At 50.4% G+C, this 20,445-nt stretch overlaps 1 protein-coding gene and 1 long non-coding RNA gene across 2 annotated transcripts in view; both read left to right on the top strand.

Moving 5' to 3' along the window:
• LOC144673490 (uncharacterized) overlaps positions 1 to 20,445 on the top strand; it is a 293,819-nt gene that overhangs the window by 178,053 nt on the left and 95,321 nt on the right. The gene's annotated exons all lie outside the window — the stretch shown is intronic.
• Positions 10,505 to 20,445, top strand: part of mmp14a (matrix metallopeptidase 14a (membrane-inserted)) — a 94,303-nt gene continuing 84,362 nt past the window's right edge. The window contains 1 exon segment of the mRNA XM_078535301.1: positions 10,505 to 10,602. Coding sequence (XP_078391427.1) covers positions 10,513 to 10,602 — 90 coding nt within the window. The 5' untranslated portion in view covers positions 10,505 to 10,512.

Raw genomic sequence — 20,445 nt, 5'->3', positions numbered from 1 at the left:
TGTATTGAGATGTAGTGTATTGAGATGTAGTGTATTGAGATGTAGTGTATTGAGATGGAGTGTTTTGTGATGTAGTGTATTGAGTTATAGTGTATTGTGATGTAGTGTATTGAGATGTAGTGTATTGTGATGTAGTGTATTGTGATGTAGTGTATTGAGATGTTGTGTATAGAGATGTAGTGTTTAGAGATGTAGTGTATCGAGATGTAGTGTATTGAGATGTAGTGTATTGAGATGTAGCGTATTGAGATGTAGCGTATTGTGATGTAGTGTACTGTGATGTAGTGTATTGTGATGTAGTGTATTGTGATGTAGTGTATTGTGATGTGGTGTATTGAGATGTAGTGTATTGTGATGTAGTGTATTGTGATGTAGTGTATTGTGATGTAGTGTATTGTGATGTAGTGTATTGTGATGTATTGTATTGAGATGTATCGCGTTGTGATGTAGTGTATTGTGATGTAGTGCATTGAGATGTAGTGTTTTGTGATGTAGTGTATTGTGATGTAGTGTATTGAGATGTAGTGTATTGAGATGTAGTGTATTGTGATGTAGTGTATTGTGATGTAGTTTATTGAGATGTTGTGTATTGTGATGTATTGTATTGAGATGTAGTGTATTGTGATGTAGTGTATTGAGATATACTGTATTGAGATGTAGTGCATTGTGATGTAGTGTATTGAGATGTAGTGTATTGTGATGTAGTGTATTGAGATGTAGTGTATTGTGATGTAGTGTATTATGATGTAGTGCATTGTGATGTAGTGTATTGTGATGTAGTGTATTGAGATGTAGTGTATTGTGATGTAGTGTATTGTGATGTAGTGTATTGAGATGTAATGTATTGAGATGTAGTGTATTGAGATGTAGTGTATTGTGATGTAGCATATTGAGATATAGTGTATTGAGATGTAGTGTATTGAGATGTAGTGTATAGAGATGTAGTGTATTGAGATGTAGTGTATTGACATTTAGTTTATAGAGATGTAGTGTATTGAGATGTAGTGCATTGAGATGTAGTGTATTGTGATGTAGTGTATTGAGATGTAATGTATTGTGATGTAGTGTATTGTGATATAATGTATTGTGATGTAGTGTATTGTGATGTAGTGTATTGAGATGTAGTGTTTTGAGATGTAGTGTATCGTGATGAAGTGTATTGTGATGTAGTGTATTGAGATGTAGTGTATTGTGATGTAGTGTATTGAGATGTAGTGTATTGTGATGTAGTGTATTGAGATATACTGTATTGAGATGTAGTGCATTGTGATGTAGTGTATTGAAATGTAGAGTATTGTGATGTAGTGTATTGAGATGTAGTGTATTGTGATGTAGTGAATTATTATGTAGTGCATTGTGATGTAGTGTATTGTGATGTAGTGTATTGAGATGTAGTGTATTGTGATGTAGTGTATTGAGATGTAATGTATTGTGATGTAGTGTATTGAGATGTAGTGTATTGAGATATAATGCATTGAGATGTAGTGTATTGTGATGTAGTGTATTGTGATGTAGTGTATTGAGATGTAGTGTATTGAGATGTAGTGTGTTGAGATGTTGTGTATTGTGATGTAGTGTATTGAGATGTAGTGTATAGAGATGTAGTGTATTGAGATGTAGTGTATTGACATTTAGTGTATAGAGATGTAGTGTATTGAGATGTAGTGCATTGAGATGTAGTGTATTGTGATGTAGTGTATTGAGATATAGTGTATTGTGATGTAGTGTATTGTGATATAATGTATTGAGATGTAGTGTATTGTGATGAAGTGTATTGAGATATACTGTATTGAGATGTAGTGCATTGTGATGTAGTGTATTGAAATGTAGTGTATTGTGATGTAGTGTATTGAGATGTAGTGTATTGTGATGTAGTGTATTATGATGTAGTGCATTGTGATGTAGTGTATTGTGATGTAGTGTATTGAGATGTAGTGTATTGTGATGTAGTGTATTGTGATGTAGTGTATTGAGATGAAATGTATTGTGATGTAGTGTATTGAGATGTAGTGTATTGAGATGTAATGCATTGAGATGTAGTGTATTGAGATGTAGTGTATTGAGATGTAGTGTATTGTGATGTAGTGTATTGTGATGTAGCGTATTGAGATGTAGTATATTGAGATGTAGTGTATTGAGATGTAGTGTATTGTGATGTAGTGTATTGAGATGTAGTGTATTGTGATGTAGTGTATTGTGATGTAGTGTATTGAGATGTAGTGTATTGAGATGTAATTAATTGAGATGTAGTGTATTGACATGTAGTGTATTGAGATGTTTTGTATAGAGATGTAGTGTATTGAGATGTAGTGTATTGACATTTAGTGTATAGAGATGTAGTGTATTGAGATGTAGTGCATTGAGATGTAGTGTATTGAGATGTAGTGTATTGTGATGTAGTGTATTGTGATATAATGTATTGTGATGTTTTGTATTGTGATGTAGTGTATTGTAATGTAGTGCATTGTGATGTAGTGTATTGAGATTTAGTGAACTGAGATGCAGTGTATTGTGATGTAGTGCATTGAGATGTAGTGCATTGTGATTTAGTCTATTGTGATTGAGATGTAATGTATTGTGATGTAGTGTATTGAAATGTAGTGCAATGTGATGTAGCGTATTGTGATGTAGTGTATTGAGATGTAGTGTATTGTGAAGTAGTGTTTTGTGATGTAGTGTATTGAGATGTAGTGTATTGAGATGTAGTGTATTGTGATGTAGTGTATTGAGATGTAGTGTATTGAGATGTAGTGTATTGTGATGTATTGTATTGAGATGTCGTGTATTGTGATGTAGTGTATTGTGATATAATGTATTGTGATGTAGTGTATTGTGATGTAGTGTATTGAGATGTAATGCATTGAGATGTAGTGCATTGTGATATAGTGTATTGTGATTGAGGTGTAATGTATTGTGATGTAATGCATTTTGATGTAGTGCATTTTGATGTAGTGCATTGAGATGTAGTGCATTGTGTTGTTTTGTATTGTGATGTTTTGTATTGTGATGTAGTGTATTGTGATGTAGTGTATTGTGATGTAGTGTATTGAGATGTAGTGTATTGTGATGTAGTCTGTTGAGATATACTGTATTGAGATGTAGTGCAATGTGATGTAGTGTATTGAGATGTAGTGTATCGTGATGCAGTGTATTGAGATGTAGTGTATTGTGATATAGTGTATTGTGATACACTGTATTGTGATGTAGTGTATTGTGATGTAGTGTATTGAGATGTTGTGTATAGAGATGTCGTGTATCGAGATGTAGTGTATTGAGATGTAGTGTATTGAGATGTAGTGTATTGAGATGTAGTGTATTGAGATGGAGTGTTTTGTGATGTAGTGTATTGAGTTATAGTGTATTGTGATGTAGTGTATTGAGATGTAGTGTATTGTGATGTAGTGTATTGTGATGTAGTGTATTGAGATGTTGTGTATAGAGATGTAGTGTTTAGAGATGTAGTGTATCGAGATGTAGTGTATTGAGATGTAGTGTATTGAGATGTAGCGTATTGAGATGTAGCGTATTGTGATGTAGTGTACTGTGATGTAGTGTATTGTGATGTAGTGTATTGTGATGTAGTGTATTGTGATGTGGTGTATTGAGATGTAGTGTATTGTGATGTAGTGTATTGTGATGTAGTGTATTGTGATGTAGTGTATTGTGATGTAGTGTATTGTGATGTATTGTATTGAGATGTATCGCGTTGTGATGTAGTGTATTGTGATGTAGTGCATTGAGATGTAGTGTTTTGTGATGTAGTGTATTGTGATGTAGTGTATTGAGATGTAGTGTATTGAGATGTAGTGTATTGTGATGTAGTGTATTGTGATGTAGTTTATTGAGATGTTGTGTATTGTGATGTATTGTATTGAGATGTAGTGTATTGTGATGTAGTGTATTGAGATATACTGTATTGAGATGTAGTGCATTGTGATGTAGTGTATTGAGATGTAGTGTATTGTGATGTAGTGTATTGAGATGTAGTGTATTGTGATGTAGTGTATTATGATGTAGTGCATTGTGATGTAGTGTATTGTGATGTAGTGTATTGAGATGTAGTGTATTGTGATGTAGTGTATTGTGATGTAGTGTATTGAGATGTAATGTATTGAGATGTAGTGTATTGAGATGTAGTGTATTGTGATGTAGCATATTGAGATATAGTGTATTGAGATGTAGTATATTGAGATGTAGTGTATTGAGATGTAGTGTATTGTGATGTAGTGTATTGAGATGTAGTGTATTGTGATGTAGTGTATTGTGATGTAGTGTATTGAGATGTAGTGTATTGAGATGTAATGCATTGAGATGTACTGTATAGAGATGTAGTGTATTGAGATGTAGTGTATAGACATGTAGTGTATTGAGATGTAGTGTATTGTCATTTAGTGTATAGAGATGTAGTGTATTGAGATGTAGTGCATTGAGATGTAGTGTATAGAGATGTAGTGTATTGAGATGTAGTGTATAGAGATGTAGTGTATTGAGATGTAGTGTATTGACATTTAGTGTATAGAGATGTAGTGTATTGAGATGTAATGCATTGAGATGTAGTGTATAGAGATGTAGTGTATTGAGATGTAGTGTATAGAGATGTAGTGTATTGAGATGTAGTGTATTGACATTTAGTGTATAGAGATGTAGTCTATTGAGATGTAGTGCATTGAGATGTAGTGTATTGTGATGTAGTGTATTGAGATGTAATGTATTGTGATGTAGTGTATTGTGATATAATGTATTGTGATGTAGTGTATTGTGATGTAGTGTATTGAGATGTAGTGTTTTGAGATGTAGTGTATCGTGATGAAGTGTATTGTGATGTAGTGTATTGAGATGTAGTGTATTGTGATGTAGTGTATTGAGATGTAGTGTATTGTGATGTAGTGTATTGAGATATACTGTATTGAGATGTAGTGCATTGTGATGTAGTGTATTGAAATGTAGTGTATTGTGATGTAGTGTATTGAGATGTAGTGTATTGTGATGTAGTGTATTATGATGTAGTGCATTGTGATGTAGTGTATTGTGATGTAGTGTATTGAGATGTAGTGTATTGTGATGTAGTGTATTGAGATGTAATGTATTGTGATGTAGTGTATTGAGATGTAGTGTATTGTGAAGTATTGTATTGTGATGTAGTGTATTGAGATGTAGTGTATTGAGATGTAGTGTATTGTGATGTATTGTATTGAGATGTCGTGTATTGTGATGTAGTGTATTGTGATATAATGTATTGTGATGTAGTGTATTGTGATGTAGTGTATTGAGATGTAATGCATTGAGATGTAGTGCATTGTGATATAGTGTATTGTGATTGAGGTGTAATGTATTGTGATGTAATGCATTTTGATGTAGTGCATTTTGATGTAGTGCATTGAGATGTAGTGCATTGTGATGTTTTGTATTGTGATGTTTTGTATTGTGATGTATTGTATTGTGATGTAGTGTATTGTGATGTAATGTATTGAGATGTAGTGTATTGTGATGTAGTCTATTGAGATATACTGTATTGAGATGTCGTGCATTGTGATGTAGTGTATTGAGATGTAGTGTATCGTGATGTAGTGTATTGAGATGTAGTGTATTGTGATGTAGTGTATTGTGATATAATGTATTGTGATGTAGTGTATTGAGATGTAGTGTATTGTGATGTAGTGTATTGAGATGTAGTGTATTGAGATGTAGCGTTTTGAGATGTAGCGTATTGTGATGTAGTGTATTGTGATGTAGTGTATTGTGATGTGGTGTATTGAGATGTAGTGTATTGTGATGTAGTGTATTGTGATGTAGTGTATTGTGATGTAGTGTATTGTGATGTATTGTACTGAGATGTATCATATTGTGATGTAGTGTATTATGATGTAGTGCATTGTGATGTAGTGTATTGTGATGTAGTGTATTGAGATGTAGTGTATTGTGATGTAGTGTATTGTGATGTAGTGTATTGAGATGTAATGTATTGAGATGTAGTGTATTGTGATGTAGTGTATTGAGATGTAGTGTATTGTGATGTAGTGTATTGAGATGTAGTGTATTGAGATGTAGTGTATTGTGATGTAGCGTATTGAGATGCAGTGTATTGAGATGTAGTGTATTGAGATGTAGTGTATTGTGATGTAGTGTATTGAGATGTCGTGTATTGAGATGTAGTGTATTGTGATGTAGTGTATTGTGATGTAGTGTATTGAGATTTAGTGTATTGAGATGTTGTGTATTGAGATGTAGTGTATTGTGATGTAGTGTATTGAGATGTAGTGTATTGAGATGTAGTGTATTGTGATGTAGTGTATTGTGATGTAGTGTATTGTGATGTAGTGTATTGTGATGTAGTGTATTGTGATGTAGTGTATTGTGATGTAGTGTATTGAGATGTAGTGTATTGTGATATAGTGTATTGTGATGTAGTGTATTGTGATGTAGTGTATTGTGATGTAGTGTATTGTGATGTAGTGTATTGAGATGTAGTGTATTGTGATGTAGTGTATTGTGATGTAGTGTATTGAGATGTAGTGTATTGTGATGCAGTGTATTGTGATGTAGTGTATTGTGATATAGTGAATTTAGTTGTAGTGCATTGAGATGTGGTGTATTGAGGTGTGGTGTATTTTGATGTAGTGTATTGAGATGCGGTGTATTGTGATGTAGTTCATTGGGATGTACTGTACTGAGATGGATAGAAAACTGGTTGGCAGACAGGAAACAAAGAGTAGGAATAAACGGGTCTTTTTCCAAATGGCAGGCAGTGACTAGTGGGGTACCGCAGGGATCGGTGCTATTGACAATATATATTAATGATTTAGACGAGGGAACTAAATGTAATATCTCCACATTTGCAGGTGACACAAAGCTGGGTGGGAGGGTGAGCTGTGAGGAGAATGCAGAGATGCTTCAGTGTGATTTGGACAAGCTGAGTGAGTTGGCAAATGCATGGCAGATGCAGTATAATGTGGATAAACGTGAGGTTATCCACTTTGGTAGCAAAAACAAGAAGGCAGATTATTATCTGAATGGCTATAAATTGGGAGAGGTGAATATGCAACGAGACCTGGGTGTCCTCCTACACCAGTCGCTGAGGGTAAGCATGCAGGGGCAGCAGGCGGTAAAGAAGGCAAATGGTATGTTGGCCTTCATAGCCAGAGGATTCGAGTACAGGAACAGGGATGTCTTGCTGCAATTGCACAGGGCCTTGGTGAGACCACACCTAGAATATTGTGTGCAGTTTTGGTCTCCTTATCTGAGGAAGGATGTTCTTGCTATAGAGGGTGTGCAGCGAAGGTTTACCCGACTGATTCCTGGGATGGCGGGACTGACATATGAGGAGAGATTGAGTCGGTTAGGATTATATTCGCTGGAGTTCAGAAGAATGAGAGAGGACCTCATAGAAACCTATAAAATTCTAACAGGACTAGACAGGGCAGATGCAGGAAGGATGTTCCCGATGGTGGGGGAGTCCAGAACCAGGGGGTCACAGTCTGAGGATAGGGGGTAGACCATTTAGGACTGAGATGAGGAGAAATGTCTTCACCCAGAGAGCGGTGAGCCTGTGGAATTCGTTACCACAGAAATTAGTTGAGACCAAAACATTGTATGTTTTCAAGAAGGAGTTAGATATAGCTCTTGGGGAGAAAGGGATCAAAGGGTATGGGGAGAAAGCGGGAGCAGGTTATTGAGTTGGATGATCAGCCATGATCATGATGACTGGCGGAGCAGGCTCGAGGGGCCGAATGGCCTAATCCTGCCCCTATTTTCTATGTCTCTATGTAAATGCGCTTGTCATCACCACAGCTCGTAGTTGCGGAAGGGGCGGGGTCGGTGACCTGGAAGGGTTTCCTGCCGACAGCTCGGGGTCCCTTCCAGGTTTGGGGTATGGGGGAGGGGTGGGAGGGCGAGATTGAGGAGCTGCCTCCCCGCTCGCAGTTCCAGGAGCAGCTTCGCCACCAGGTGGCAGTGTCTGCCCAGGGATTGCCATTGGCGGCTGACCTGGGCTAAGTGGGGTCCATCACACTTCAGTCCACGTGACTCCCTCTCGTCTCTCGCCCCTCGGGGTGGGGCGAAGGGGAGAGGGGACCAGAGGCCACCGACAAACCCACCCAAACCCATACTGAGGGAGAGCCGCACTGTCGGAGGGTCAGTGCTGAGGGAGAGCCGCACTGTGGGAGGGTCAGTGCTGAGGGAGAGCCGCACTGTCGGAGGGTCAGTGCTGAGGGAGGGCCGCACTGTCGGAGGGTCAGTGCTGAGGGAGCGCCGCACTGTCGGAGGGTCAGTGCTGAGGGAGCGCCGCACTGTCGGAGGGTCAGTGCTGAGGGAGCGCCGCACTGTCGGAGGGTCAGTGCTGAGGGAGAGCCGCACTGTCGGAGGGTCAGTGCTGAGGGAGCGCCGCACTGTCGGAGGGTCAGTGCTGAGGGAGCGCCGCACTGTCGGAGGGTCAGTGCTGAGGGAGAGCCGCACTGTCGGAGGGTCAGTGCTGTGGGAGAGCCTCACTGTCGGAGGGTCAGTGCTGAGGGAGAGAGGCACTGTCGGAGGGTCAGTGCTGAAGGAGCCTCTCAGGTCCTATCTTTCGGGAGGAGACATTTAATCACAAATGATCCCACTCCTCTCTCCTCCCTCTCCCTCTCCCTCTGCCTCTCCGCTCCTGTCTGTCTAAAGACCAGGGGCCAGTTGTCCCTGGGGTCCTGAGGCCAACGTGGATCCCTCAAAAACCATTACCAAAAACAAAACGATGACATTTTTCACACACGCACACACACACACGCGCATTGCTGATTGTGGGATCTTGCTGTGTGCTTAGTGGCTTCTGCGCTCGTATTATTGCAGTTGCGCTGCACTAGACTGACACGCTGACCGATAGCAGAGCCAGGTGTATAACTGAGTTTATTTTGATTCCCTCCTGTGTATTTTTACAGGATCCTGCAGCCCGGGTAGTCCATTCCTGCTCTCCACACACCATTTCCCTTTCGAAGATTCACACAATTTCCCTTTGAGAGTTCCTGTTGAATCTGCCTCCACTGCGCTTTGGCACAATCCCCTCCATTCTGTGACCCTCTGGGTGACCGAGCTTGCTACCAATGGGGGGGAATCCTTCCTTCCCCCACCCCCCCTCCCCCCACTCACCCCGCCAGAAATTCCTCCTCATGTTCCAGCGCCTCAGCTCATTCCCTCTCTAAACACACCTCCGATAGGATCAATCCCACTTTCTCCCAGCCTCTCCGCGTTAACTCCAACCCCCTCATCCCCTGGAACTGTTCTAGTAACTCTCCTCCGCACCCTCTCCAACACCTTCCTTTTCAAACTCCTCCCGCCCCACTACAACCCTCCCTATCTCTGTAACCTCCTCCAGCCCCCTACACCCCCTCCCTATCTCTGTAGCCTCCTCCAGCCCTCTACACCCCCTCCCTATCTCTGTAACCTCCTCCAGCACCTACACCCCTCCCTATCTCTGTAACCTCCTCCAGCCCCCTACAACCCTCCCTATCTCTGTAACCTCCTCCAGCCCCCTACACCCCTCCCTATCTCTGTAACCTCCTCCAGCCCCCTACACCCCCTCCCTATCTCTGTAACCTCCTCCAGCCCCCTACAACCCTCCCTATCTCTGTAACCTCCTCCAGCCCCCTACACCCATCCCTATCTCTGTAACCTCCTCCAGCCTCTACAACCCTCTCGAGCGTTCCCCATGATTCCCATCGCTCCGCCATTGGCGGCCGTGTCTTCAGCTGCCTGGGGGGTGGGTAGGGTGGGTCTCAGCTCTGGAATTCCCTCCCTAAACCTCTCCGCCCCTCTCTCTCCCTCTCTCTCTCTCGCTCCTATCTGCTTCCAGGCACTCCCTTGTTAAAAAAGATATCTCCTCGTGTGAACCAATGCCAAACTAGCTTGTGCCTTGGGGGTTGGGGTGGTGGGGGGTGGTGGGGTGGGGTTTATTGGAGATGGGCTGCTTTTTCATCCATCCTGTTAAACGAGATAAACGAATGCGCATTGGATGCTGAAGGTGCCCAGGATTTTACTGCCACAGCTCGAGCGGAATGGGGGAGTGGGTCCCACTCCCAGAGGTGGACGTGGCCCTTTTAAGGGCTGAAAGCCGGTGGTTATATTCCTGGATCCCTGGTAAAGCGCTGAAGGAGGTGGGGGGGGAGGTCCCCACATTGGGGAAAGAGCCAATTCCTGCAGACACACAGAGTGAGAGCCAGACGCGTCTGGGCTCCCTCTCCTGCTCCCTCTCTCCCTCTGTGTGTGTGTGTTTGCCCCCCCCTCAAGATCTCACCCTGTCAGCTCTCTCTCACACACACACACAGACACAGACACACACACACACACACACAGTGGATCCAGGAGTAAGTGAGTGGGTGAGACGTCCAGGGAGAAGTAGAGAGGCGACGACGGACCCAGGAGTTAACAAACGCACAAAGAGACTCGCTTCAGTCAAGCAGATTCCTCACCACCCACCCACCCCTCCCTACCTCCCACCCCACCCACCCCAAACCTCCCCCTCCTCAGCACCCCTCCGCAGGACAGAGTATGGCTGGTATCTGTCGTGTCTGCAGACTCTGTGCTCTGCTAGGGATCCTCTCCACTCTGCCTCCCTCGACTGGAGCCTTCAGCCCTGAGGTAAGTGTTTTTTTTGTTGGATATATATATAGATGTATAACTGTAGCTCGGAGGGAGCCCAGCTTCTCCCCAGCTCCTGTTCCTTCCCAGCGCCTTAAAACTTTTCCAAAACTTTTCTGAACTTGGCTCCCCTGTCCCATCCGATCGGACCTCAGCTACACCAGGGGCTGCTCCCAGAGCCTCTCCCTCCACGATCTTAATCCCTTTCTCCCTCTCCCTCTTTTTGTTAGCAGTCTCCACCAACTCCTTTCTCCTCTTCGTCCCCACTCCCTCTCCCTCTCTCTCTCTCTCGCCTGTTATTTTCTCTCTCTCTTTCTCTTTCTTTCCACCTCCCATTCTCTCCCCCTCATTCTCCCTCCCTCACCCCCCCTTCACTCTGCCTCTCTCTCTCTCCCCTCTTTTCTCTCTAACCTCCCTTTTCCTTCCCCCTTTCTCGCTCTCCTCCTTTCTCACTCTCTCCCCCTTTCTCGCTCTCCTCCTTTCTCACTCTCTCCCCCTTTCTCGCTCTCTCCCCCCTTTCTTGCTCTCTCCCCCTTTCTCACCCTCTCCCCCTTTCTCGCTCTCTCCCCCTTTCTCACCCTCTCCCCCTTTCTCGCTCTCCCCCCCTTTCGCGCTCTCTCCCCCTTTCTCATTCTCCCCCTTTCTCGCGCCCTTTCTCGCTCTCTCCCCCTTTCTTGCTCTCTCCCCCTTTCGCGCTCTCTCCCCCTTTCGCGCTCTCTCCCCCTTTCGCGCTCTCTCCCCCTTTCGCGCTCTCTCCCCCTTTCTCGCTCTCTCCCCCTTTCTCGCTCTCTCCCCCTTTCGCGCTCTCTCCCCCTTTCTCACTCTTCCCCTTTCTCGCTCTCCCCCTTTCTCGCTCTCTCCCCCTTTCTCGCCCTCCCCCTTTCTCGCTCTCTCCCCCTTTCTCGCTTTCTCCTCCTTTCTCGCTCTCTCCCCCTTTCTCGCTCTCTCCCCCTTTCTCGCCCTCCCCCTTTCTCGCTCTCTCCCCCTTTCTCACTCTCTCCCCCTTTCTCGCCCTCCCCCTTTCTCGCTCTCTCCCCCTTTCTCGCCCTCTCCCCCTTTCTCGCCCTCTCCCCCTTTCTCACTCTCCCCCCTTTCTTGTTCTCCCCCTTTCTCGCTCTCTCCCCCTTTCTTGCTTTCTCCCCCTTTCTCGCTCTCTCCCCCTTTCTCACTCTCTCCCCCTTTCTTGCTCTCTCCCCCTTTCTCGTTCTCCCCCTTTCTCACTCTCTCCCCGCTTCCTCACTCTCTCTCCCTTTCTCACTCTTTCCGACTTTCTCACCCTCTCCCCGCTTTCTCACTCTCTCCCCGCTTTCTCACTCTCTCCCCGCTTTCTCACTCTCTCCCCGCTTTCTCGCTGTCTCCCTTTCTCGCTCTCATCCACTTTCCCACACCCACCTCTATCCCGCGCTCTCCCCTTTCCTGCAGTCTCCCCTTTCTCGCTCTCCCCTTTCCCGCGCTCTCCCCTTTCCCGCGCTCTCCCCTTTCCCGCACTCACCCCTTTCCCGCGCTCTCCCCTTTCCCGCACTCACCCCTTCCCCGCGCTCCTCCCTTTCCCGCTTTTGCCTTTCCCGTGCTCTCCCCCCTTTCCCGCTCTCCCCTCCCCCACTCTCGCCCTTTCCCGCTCTCCCCCCTTTCCCGTTCTCCCCTTTCCCATTCTCACCTTTCCCGTGCTCTCCCCCCTTTCCTGCGCTCTCCCCTTTCCCACTCTACGCCTCTCCCACCCTACCCCCTTCCCCGCGCTCTCGCCTTTCCCGCGCTCTCCTCTTTCCCACGCTGTCCCCTTTCCCGCTCTCCACCCTTCCCCGCGCTCTCGCCTTTCCCACGCTGTCCCCTTTCCCGCTCTCCACCCTTCCCCGCGCTCTCGCCTTTCCCGCGCTCTCCCCTTTCCCGCTCTCCACCCTTCCCCGCGCTCTCGCCTTTCCCGTGCTCTCCCCTTTCCCGCTCTCCACCCTTTCCCGCGCTCTCCCCTTTCCCACTCTCCACCCTTCCCCGTGCTCTCGCCTTTCCCGTTCTCTCCCCTTTCCCACTCTCCACCCTTTCCCACGCGCTCCCCTTTCCCACTCTCCACCCTTCCCCGCGCTCTCGCCTTTCCCTGCGCTCTCCCCTTTCCCACTCTCCACTCTTCCCCACGCTCTTGCCTTTCCCGTGCTCTCCCCTTTCCCACTCTCCACCCTTCCCCGCGCTCTCCCCTTTCCCACTCTCCACCCTTCCCTGCGCTCTCGCCTTTCCCACGCTCTCGCCTTTCCCGCGCTCTCCCCTTTCCCGATCTCCACCCTTCCCCACGCTCTCCCCTTTCCCGCGCTCTCGCCTTTCCCGCGCTCTCCCCTTTCCCGATCTCCACCCTTCCACACGCTCTCCCCTTTCCCGTGCTCTCGCCTTTCCCGCGCTCTCCCCTTTCCCACTCTCCACCCTTCCCCGCGCTCTCGCCTTTCCCGCGCTCTCCCCTTTCCCACTCTCCACCCTTGCCCGCGCTCTCGCCTTTCCCGTGCTCTCCCCTTTCCCGCTCTCCACCCTTGCCCGCTCTCCACCCTTGCCCGCGCTCTCGCCTTTCCCGCGCTCTCCCCTTTCCCACTCTCCACCCTTCCACACGCTCTCCCCTTTCCCGCGCTCTCGCCTTTCCCGCGCTCTCCCCTTTCCCACTCTCCACCCTTCCCCGCGCTCTCGCCTTTCCCGCGCTCTCCCCTTTCCCGCTCTCCACCCTTGCCCGCTCTCCACCCTTGCCCGCGCTCTCGCCTTTCCCGCGCTCTCCCCTTTCCCACTCTCCACCCTTTCCCGTGCTCTCCCCTTTCCCACTCTCCACCCTTCCCCGTGCTCTCGCCTTTCTCGCGCTCTCCCCTTTCCCACTCTCCACCCTTTCCCGCGCTCTCCCCTTTCCCACTCTCCACCCTTCCCCGTGCTCTCGCCTTTCCCGCGCTCTCCCCTTTCCCACTCTCCACCCTTCCCCGCGCTCTCCCCTTTCCCACTCTCCATCCTTCCCCACGCTCTGCCCTTTCCCACTCTCCACCCTTTCCCGCGCTCTCCCCTTTCCCACTCTCCACCCTTCCCCATGCTCTCGCCTTTCCCACGCTCTCCCCTTTCCCACTCTCCACCCTTCCCGACGCTCTCCTCTTTCCCACTCTCCTCCTTTCCCGTGCTCACCCCGCTTTTACGCGCTCTCCTCTTTCCCGCGCTCTCCCCTTTCCCATGCTCTCCCCCCTTTACTGTGCTCTCTCCCCTCTCCCATGCCATCCCTTTTCCTGCGCTCTCCCCTTTCCCACTCTGTCGCCTTTCCCGCTCTCCCCCTTTCCTGCGCTCTCACCTTTCCCATGCTCTCCCCCCTTTACTGTGCTCTCTCCCCTCTCCCATGCCATCCCTTTTCCTGCGCTCTCCCCTTTCCCACTCTGTCGCCTTTCCCGCTCTCCCCCTTTCCCGCGCTCTCGCCTTTCCTGCACTCTACCCTTTTCCGCGCTCTCCCCTTTCCCGCTCTCCCCCATTTCCTGTGCTCTCCCCGCTTTTCCGCGCTCTCCTATTTCCCGCGCTCTCCCCTTTCCCATGCTCTCCCCCCTTTCCTGCGCTCTCTCCCCTTTCCCACGCTATCCGCTTTCCTGCGCTCTCCCCTTTCCCATTTTGTCGCCTTTCCCGCGCTCTCGCCTTTCCCACGCTCTCCCCTTTCCCGCTCTCTCCTTTCCCGCACTCTCACCTTTCCCATGCTCTCCCCCATTTCCCACACTCCCCCTTTCCCGTGCTCTTGCCTTTCCCGCGCTCTCGCCTTTCCCACACTCTCGTCTTTCCTGCGCTCTCGCCTTTCCCGCGCTCTCCTCTTTCCCGCACTCTCCCCTTTTCCGCTCTCCCCCTTTCCTGCACTCTCGCCTTTCCCGCATTCTCCCCTTTCCCGTGCTCTCCCCCATTTCCTGCTCTCCCCCTTTCCTGCGCTCTCCCCTTTCCCGCGCTCTCCCCTTTCCCGCGCTCTCCCCTTTCCCGCGCTCTCGCCTTTCCCGCGCTCTCGCCTTTCCCGCTCTACCCTCTTTCCCGCGCTCTCCCCCTTTCCCGCACTCTCGCCTTTCCTGCGCTCTCCCCTTTCCCGTTCTCCCCCCCTTTCTGCATTCTCCCCTTTCCCACCTTCCCCCCTTTACTGCGCTCTACACTTTCCCGCGCTCTCTCCTTTCCCGTGCTCTCCCTTTTCTCGCACTCTCCCCTTTCCGGCTCTCTCCCCTTTCCCGCTCTCTCCCTTTCCTGTGCTCTCGCCTTTCCCGTGCTCTACCCTTTCCTGCGCTCTCCCCTTTCCTGCGCTCTCCCCCTTTTCCTGCTCTCCCCCTCTCCTGCGCACTCGCCCTTCCTGCGCTCTTGCCTTTCCCACGCTCTCCCCTTTCCTGCGCTCTCCCCTTTCCCGTACTCTCCCCTTTCTTGCACTCTCCCTTTTCCCGCACTCTCCCCTTTCCCGCGCTCTCCCCTTTCCCATGCTCTCCCCTTTCCCGCACTCTCCCCTTTCCCGCGCTCTCCCCTTTCCTGCGCTCTCCCCCTTTTCCTGCTCTCCCCCTCTCCTGCGCACTCGCCCTTCCTGCGCTCTTGCCTTTCCCACGCTCTCCCCTTTCCTGCGCTCTCCCCTTTCCCGTACTCTCCCCTTTCTTGCACTCTCCCTTTTCCCGCACTCTCCCCTTTCCCGCGCTCTCCCCTTTCCCATGCTCTCCCCTTTCCCGCACTCTCCCCTTTCCCGCGCTCTCCCCCTTTCCCGCGCTCTCCCCTTTCCTGCGCTCTCCCCTTTCCCGCGCTCTCCCCTTTCCCGCACTCTCCCCTTTCCCACGCTCCCCCCTTTCCCGTGCTCTCCCCTTTCCCACGCTCTCCCCTTTCCTGCGCTCTCCCCCTTTTCCTCCTCTCCCCCTCTCCTGCGCACTCACCTTTCCTGCGCTCTCCGCTTTCCTGCGCTCTCTCCATTTCCCGCTCTCCCCCTTTCCCGTGCTCTCGCCTTTCCCACGCTTTCCCCTTTCTTGTTCTCCCCTTTCCCGCGCTCTCACTTTTCCTGCGATCTCCTCTTTCCAGTGCTCTCCCCCATTTTCCACTTTCTCCCTTTCCCGTGCTCTTGCCTTTCCCACTGTCTCCCCTTTTCCTCGCTCTCCCCCATTTCCCGCTCTCCTCCTTTTCCGTGCTCTCGCATTTCCCATGCTCTCCCCGTTCCTGCGCTTTCCCCCCTTTCCCGCTCTCTCTCCTTTCCCGCTCTCCCCCTTCCTGTACTCACCCCTTTCCCACGCTCTCACCTTTACCTCACTCTCGCCTTTCCCGCGCTCTCCCCTTTCCCGCACTCTCCCCTTTCCCGCGCTCTCCCCTTTCCCGCGCTCTCCCCTTGCCTGCGCTCTCCCCTTGCCCGCACTCTCCCCTTTCCTGCAGTCTCCCCGCTTTCCAGCGCTCTCCCCGCTTTCCCACGCTCTCCCCCATTTCCCGCTCTTCCCCTTTCCCACGCTCTCGCCTTTCCCACGCTCTCCCCTTTCCCGTGCTCTCGTCTTTCCCGCGCTCTCGCCTTTCCCGTGCTCTCCCCTTTCCCGTGCTCTCCCCTTTCCCGTGCTCTCCCCTTTCCCGTGCTCTCGCCTTTCCCGCGCTCTCCCCTTTCCTGCGCTCTCCCCTTTCCCGTGCTCTTCCCTTTCCCGTGCTCTCCCCTTTCCCGCTCTCTCGCCTTTCCAGCGCTCTCGCCTTTCCCGCGCTCACGCCTTTCCCGCGCTCTCGCCTTTCCAGCGCTCTCGCCTTTCCCGCGCTCTCGCCTTTCCCACGCTCCCCCCTTTCCCGTGCTCTCCCCTTTCCCACGCTCTCCCCTTTCCTGCACTCTCCCCCTTTTCCTCCTCTCCCCATCTCCTGCGCACTCACCTTTCCTGCGCTCTCCGCTTTCCTGCGCTCTCTCCATTTCCCGCTCTCCCCCTTTCCCGTGCTCTCGCCTTTCCCACACTTTCCCCTTTCCCGCGCTTTCCCCTTTCCCGCTCTTCCCATTTCCTTCGCTCTCGCCTTTCCCACGCTTTCCCCTTTCTTGTTCTCCCCTTTCCCGCGCTCTCGCTTTTCCTGCGATCTCCTCTTTCCGGTGCTCTCCCCCATTTTCCACTTTCCCCCTTTCCCGTGCTCTTGCCTTTCCCACTGTCTCCCCTTTTCCTCGCTCTCCCCCATTTCCCGCTCTCCTCCTTTTCCGTGCTCTCGCATTTCCCATGCTCTCCCCATTCCCGCGCTTTCCCCCCTTTCCCGCTCTCTCTCCTTTCCCACTCTCCCCCTTCCTGTACTCACCCCTTTCCCATGCTCTCACCTTTACCTCACTCTCGCCTTTCCCGCGCTCTCCCCTTTCCCGCGCTATCTTTCCTGTGCTCTCCCCCATTTTCCACTTTCCCCCTTTCCCGCGCTCTCGCCTTTCCCACTCTCTCCCCTTTTCCTCGCTCTCCCCATTTCCCGCTCTCCTCCTTTCCCACACTCTTGCTTTTCCCATGCTCTCCCCCCTTCCCTGTGCTCTCCCCTTTCCCACTCTCGCCTTTCCCACCCTCCTCCCTTTCCCATGATCCCCTCCTTTCCTGCGCTCTCCCCTTTCCCATGCTCTAGCCTTTCCCGTGCTCTCCCCTTTCCCGAGCTCTCCCTTTCCTGTGCTCTCCCCCTTTCCCGTGCTCTCCCCTTTCCCGAGCTCTCCCTTTCCTGTGCTCTCCCCCTTTCCCGTGCTCTCCCCTTTCCCGAGCTCTCCCTTTCCTGCGCTCTCCCCATTTCCCACTCTCCCCCTTTCCCGCGCTCTCCCCTTTCCCGCTCTCTCCTCTTTCCCGCTCTCCCCATTTCCTTCACTCTCGCCTTTCCTGCACTCTCCCTTTTCCCACTCTCGCCTTTCCCACGCTCTTCCCCCTTTCCCGTGCTCTCCTCTTTCCCGCGCTCTCTCCTTTCCCACGCTCTCGCCTTTCCTGCACTCTCCCCTTTCCCACGCTCTCCCCACTTTCCCCCGCTTTCCCGCGCTCTCCCCGCTTTCCCGCGCTCTCCCCGCTTTCCCACGCTCTCCCTGCTTTCCCGCGCTCTCCCCGCTTTCCCACGCTCTCCCCACTTTCCCACGCTTTCCCCTTTCCCATGCTCTTGCCTTTCCCGCGCTCTCGTCTTTCCCGCGCTCTCCCCTTTCCCGCGCTTTCCCCTTTCCCGTGCTCTTCCCTTTCCCGTGCTCTCCCCTTTCCTGCGCTCTCGCCTTTCCAGCGCTCTCGCCTTTCCCGCGCTCTCGCCTTTCCCGCGCTCTCGCCTTTCCAGCGCTCTCGCCTTTCCCGCGCTCTCGCCTTTCCCACGCTCTCCCCTTTCCCGCTCTCCCCTTTCCCGCTCTCCCCTTTCCCGTGCTCTCCCCCTTTCCCACACTCCCCCCTTTCCCGCTCTCTGCCCTATCGCACTCTCCGCCCTATCCCGTTCTCCGCCCTTTACCGCTCTCCCCACTTTCTCATGCTCTCCTCTCTTTCTCATGCTCCCCCCTTTCTTGCTCTCTCCTCACTTTCTCATGCTCTCCCCTTCTCGCTCCCAACCTTTCCTTCTCTCCATCACTTTTTCTTTCTCCCCTATCTCTTTCTCTCTCTTTCTCCGTTCTTTCTCCCCATCTTTTTCTTTCCCCTTTCTGCCTCTTTTCCTCTTCTCCTTCACACTCTCTGTGCCTCTCTCTGTCCCTCTCTCTCTCCGCCCCTCTCTCCTCCTCTCTCTCCACCTCTCTCTCCCCACACTCTCTCCTTCACGCTCTCTCACACTGTTATTAATCTCTCTCTCTAACTGAGCTCTTCTCCTCTCTCTTTCTCTCTCCCCAATCTCTCCCTCGCTCTCTCTCGCTCTGTGTTATTAATCTTTCTGCTCTCTTGCTAACTGAGCTCTGAGAAGCTCCCTCCTCCCACTCTCTCCCTCCTCCCGCTCTCTCCCTCCTCCCACTCTCTCTCTCCTCCCACTCTCTCCTCTCCCACTCTCTCTCTCTCTTGCTCTGTGTTATTAACCTCCCTGCTCTCTTGCTAACTGATCTCTGAGCAGCGCTCTCCTGCTCTCTCTCCTCCCACTCTCTCTCCTCCCACTCTCTCTCCTCCCACTCTCGCTCTCTCTCTCGCTGTTATTAATCTCCCTGCTGTCTTGCTAACTGACCTCTGAGCAGTGCTCCCTGCTCTCTCTCCACCCCTCCCACTTCTCTCCCCCCACCCCCCCACCTTAAACCAGCTTATATTTCACCCCTTTCCTATTTCTACTTAGTTCTGTTGAAGGGTCACGAGGACTCGAAACGTCAACTCTTTTCTTCTCCGCCGATGCTGCCAGACCTGTTGAGTTTTTCCGGGCAATTCTGTTTTTGTTTTGGATTTCCAGCATCCGGAGTTTTTTGTTTTTTATCTCTGTGTTTAATTGGCTGCCACCTCTCTTCAAGAAATGCCTTCCTTGAAGAACTACTGCTCTTCTCTCCGACAGGATTTCCGTATCTCTCTCTTGCCTTGTTACATCTTTTGATTAGCTGCTCCTATCACTGCTTGCTTGTCCCTACAACCACACCACCCCCCCTCCCACTTCTCTCCCCCCCACCCCCCCACCTTAAACCAGCTTATATTTCACCCCTCTCCTATTTTTACTTAGTTCTGTTGAAGGGTCATGAGGACTCGAAATGTCAACTCTTTTCTTCTCTGCCGATGCTGCCAGACCTGCTGAGTTTTTCCAGGTATTTCTGTTTCTGTTCTCTCACTCTCTCCTGCTTTCTACTCCTCCCACTCTCTCTCTCTCTCTCTGTGTGTTATTAATCTCCCTGCTCTCTTGTTTACTGAGATCTGAGCAGTGCTCTCTCGCTCTGAGCCTGGCCCTTTCCAACAAAGGGAGCTCTGTGTCGAGGCTGGTGTAGGAAAGGCAGGTTCAAGCTGAGGCCTGGGTGCTGAGAATGGGGGTGGGGGTGGGGGCAGGGCGGTGGGCGGACCCTGGGAACGAGTGGGAGGGAGTGTGGACACAGGGAGCTGGGGTGGTGGGGTCTGGGTGGGTCCCTCAATATAATTTCACCTTTCGCTCTCTCTATCACTCTCTCACTCTCTCGTTCTCCCTATCACTCACTCCGCACTCTGAAACTCTCTCACTCCCTCTCTGTCACTCTCTGACTCTCTCTTTCTATCTCTCTCTGTCACTCACCGACACTCTGAAACCCTCTCTCTCTCCCTCGCTGACACTCTCTCTCTCTACTCATCTCTCTCACTCTTTCTCTCTAGGTGACCCTCTGTCTCACCAGGTCTGCATCACATTCTCTCTCCCACTCCCACAATCTGTCGCTCTCTCCCTCTCCGTCACTCGCACCCTCTCCGTCACTCGCTCGCCCTCCAGCACTCACACCCTGTCCGTCACGCGCATCGTCTCCGTCACTCTCTTGCTCTCCATCATCCGCACACTCTCTGTCACTCGCGCCCTCTCTATCACTCGCACCATCTCCGTCACTCTCTCGCTCTCGTTCACTCTCTCACTCTCCGTCAGTCTTTCGTTCTCCATCCCTCACTCACTCTCAGTCACTCTCTCGCTCTCTATCACTCTCTCACTCTCCGTCAGTCTCTCGCTCTCTATCACTCTCTCACTCTCCATCAGTCTCTCGCTCTCCGTCCCTCACTCACTCTCAGTCCTCTCTCGCTCTCTATCACTCTCTCACTCTCCGTCACTCTCTCACTCTCCATCATCCGCACCCTCTCTGTCACTCGCACTCTCTCCATCACTCACACCATCTCCGTCACTCTCTCACTCTCTAGCACTCTCTCACTCTCTGTCCCTCTCTCGCTCTCCATGACTCTCTCCCTCTCCGTCACTCTCTTGCTCACCATCACTCTCTCCCTCTCCGTCACTCTCTTGCTCACCATCACTCTCTCCCTCCCCGTCACTCGCACCCTCTCTGTCACTCCCTCC

This window comes from Cetorhinus maximus, unplaced genomic scaffold, assembly GCF_964194155.1.
Source record: "Cetorhinus maximus unplaced genomic scaffold, sCetMax3.hap1.1 HAP1_SCAFFOLD_372, whole genome shotgun sequence".
NCBI lineage: Eukaryota > Metazoa > Chordata > Chondrichthyes > Lamniformes > Cetorhinidae > Cetorhinus > Cetorhinus maximus.
This window is presented reverse-complemented; position numbering and strand designations above follow the sequence as displayed.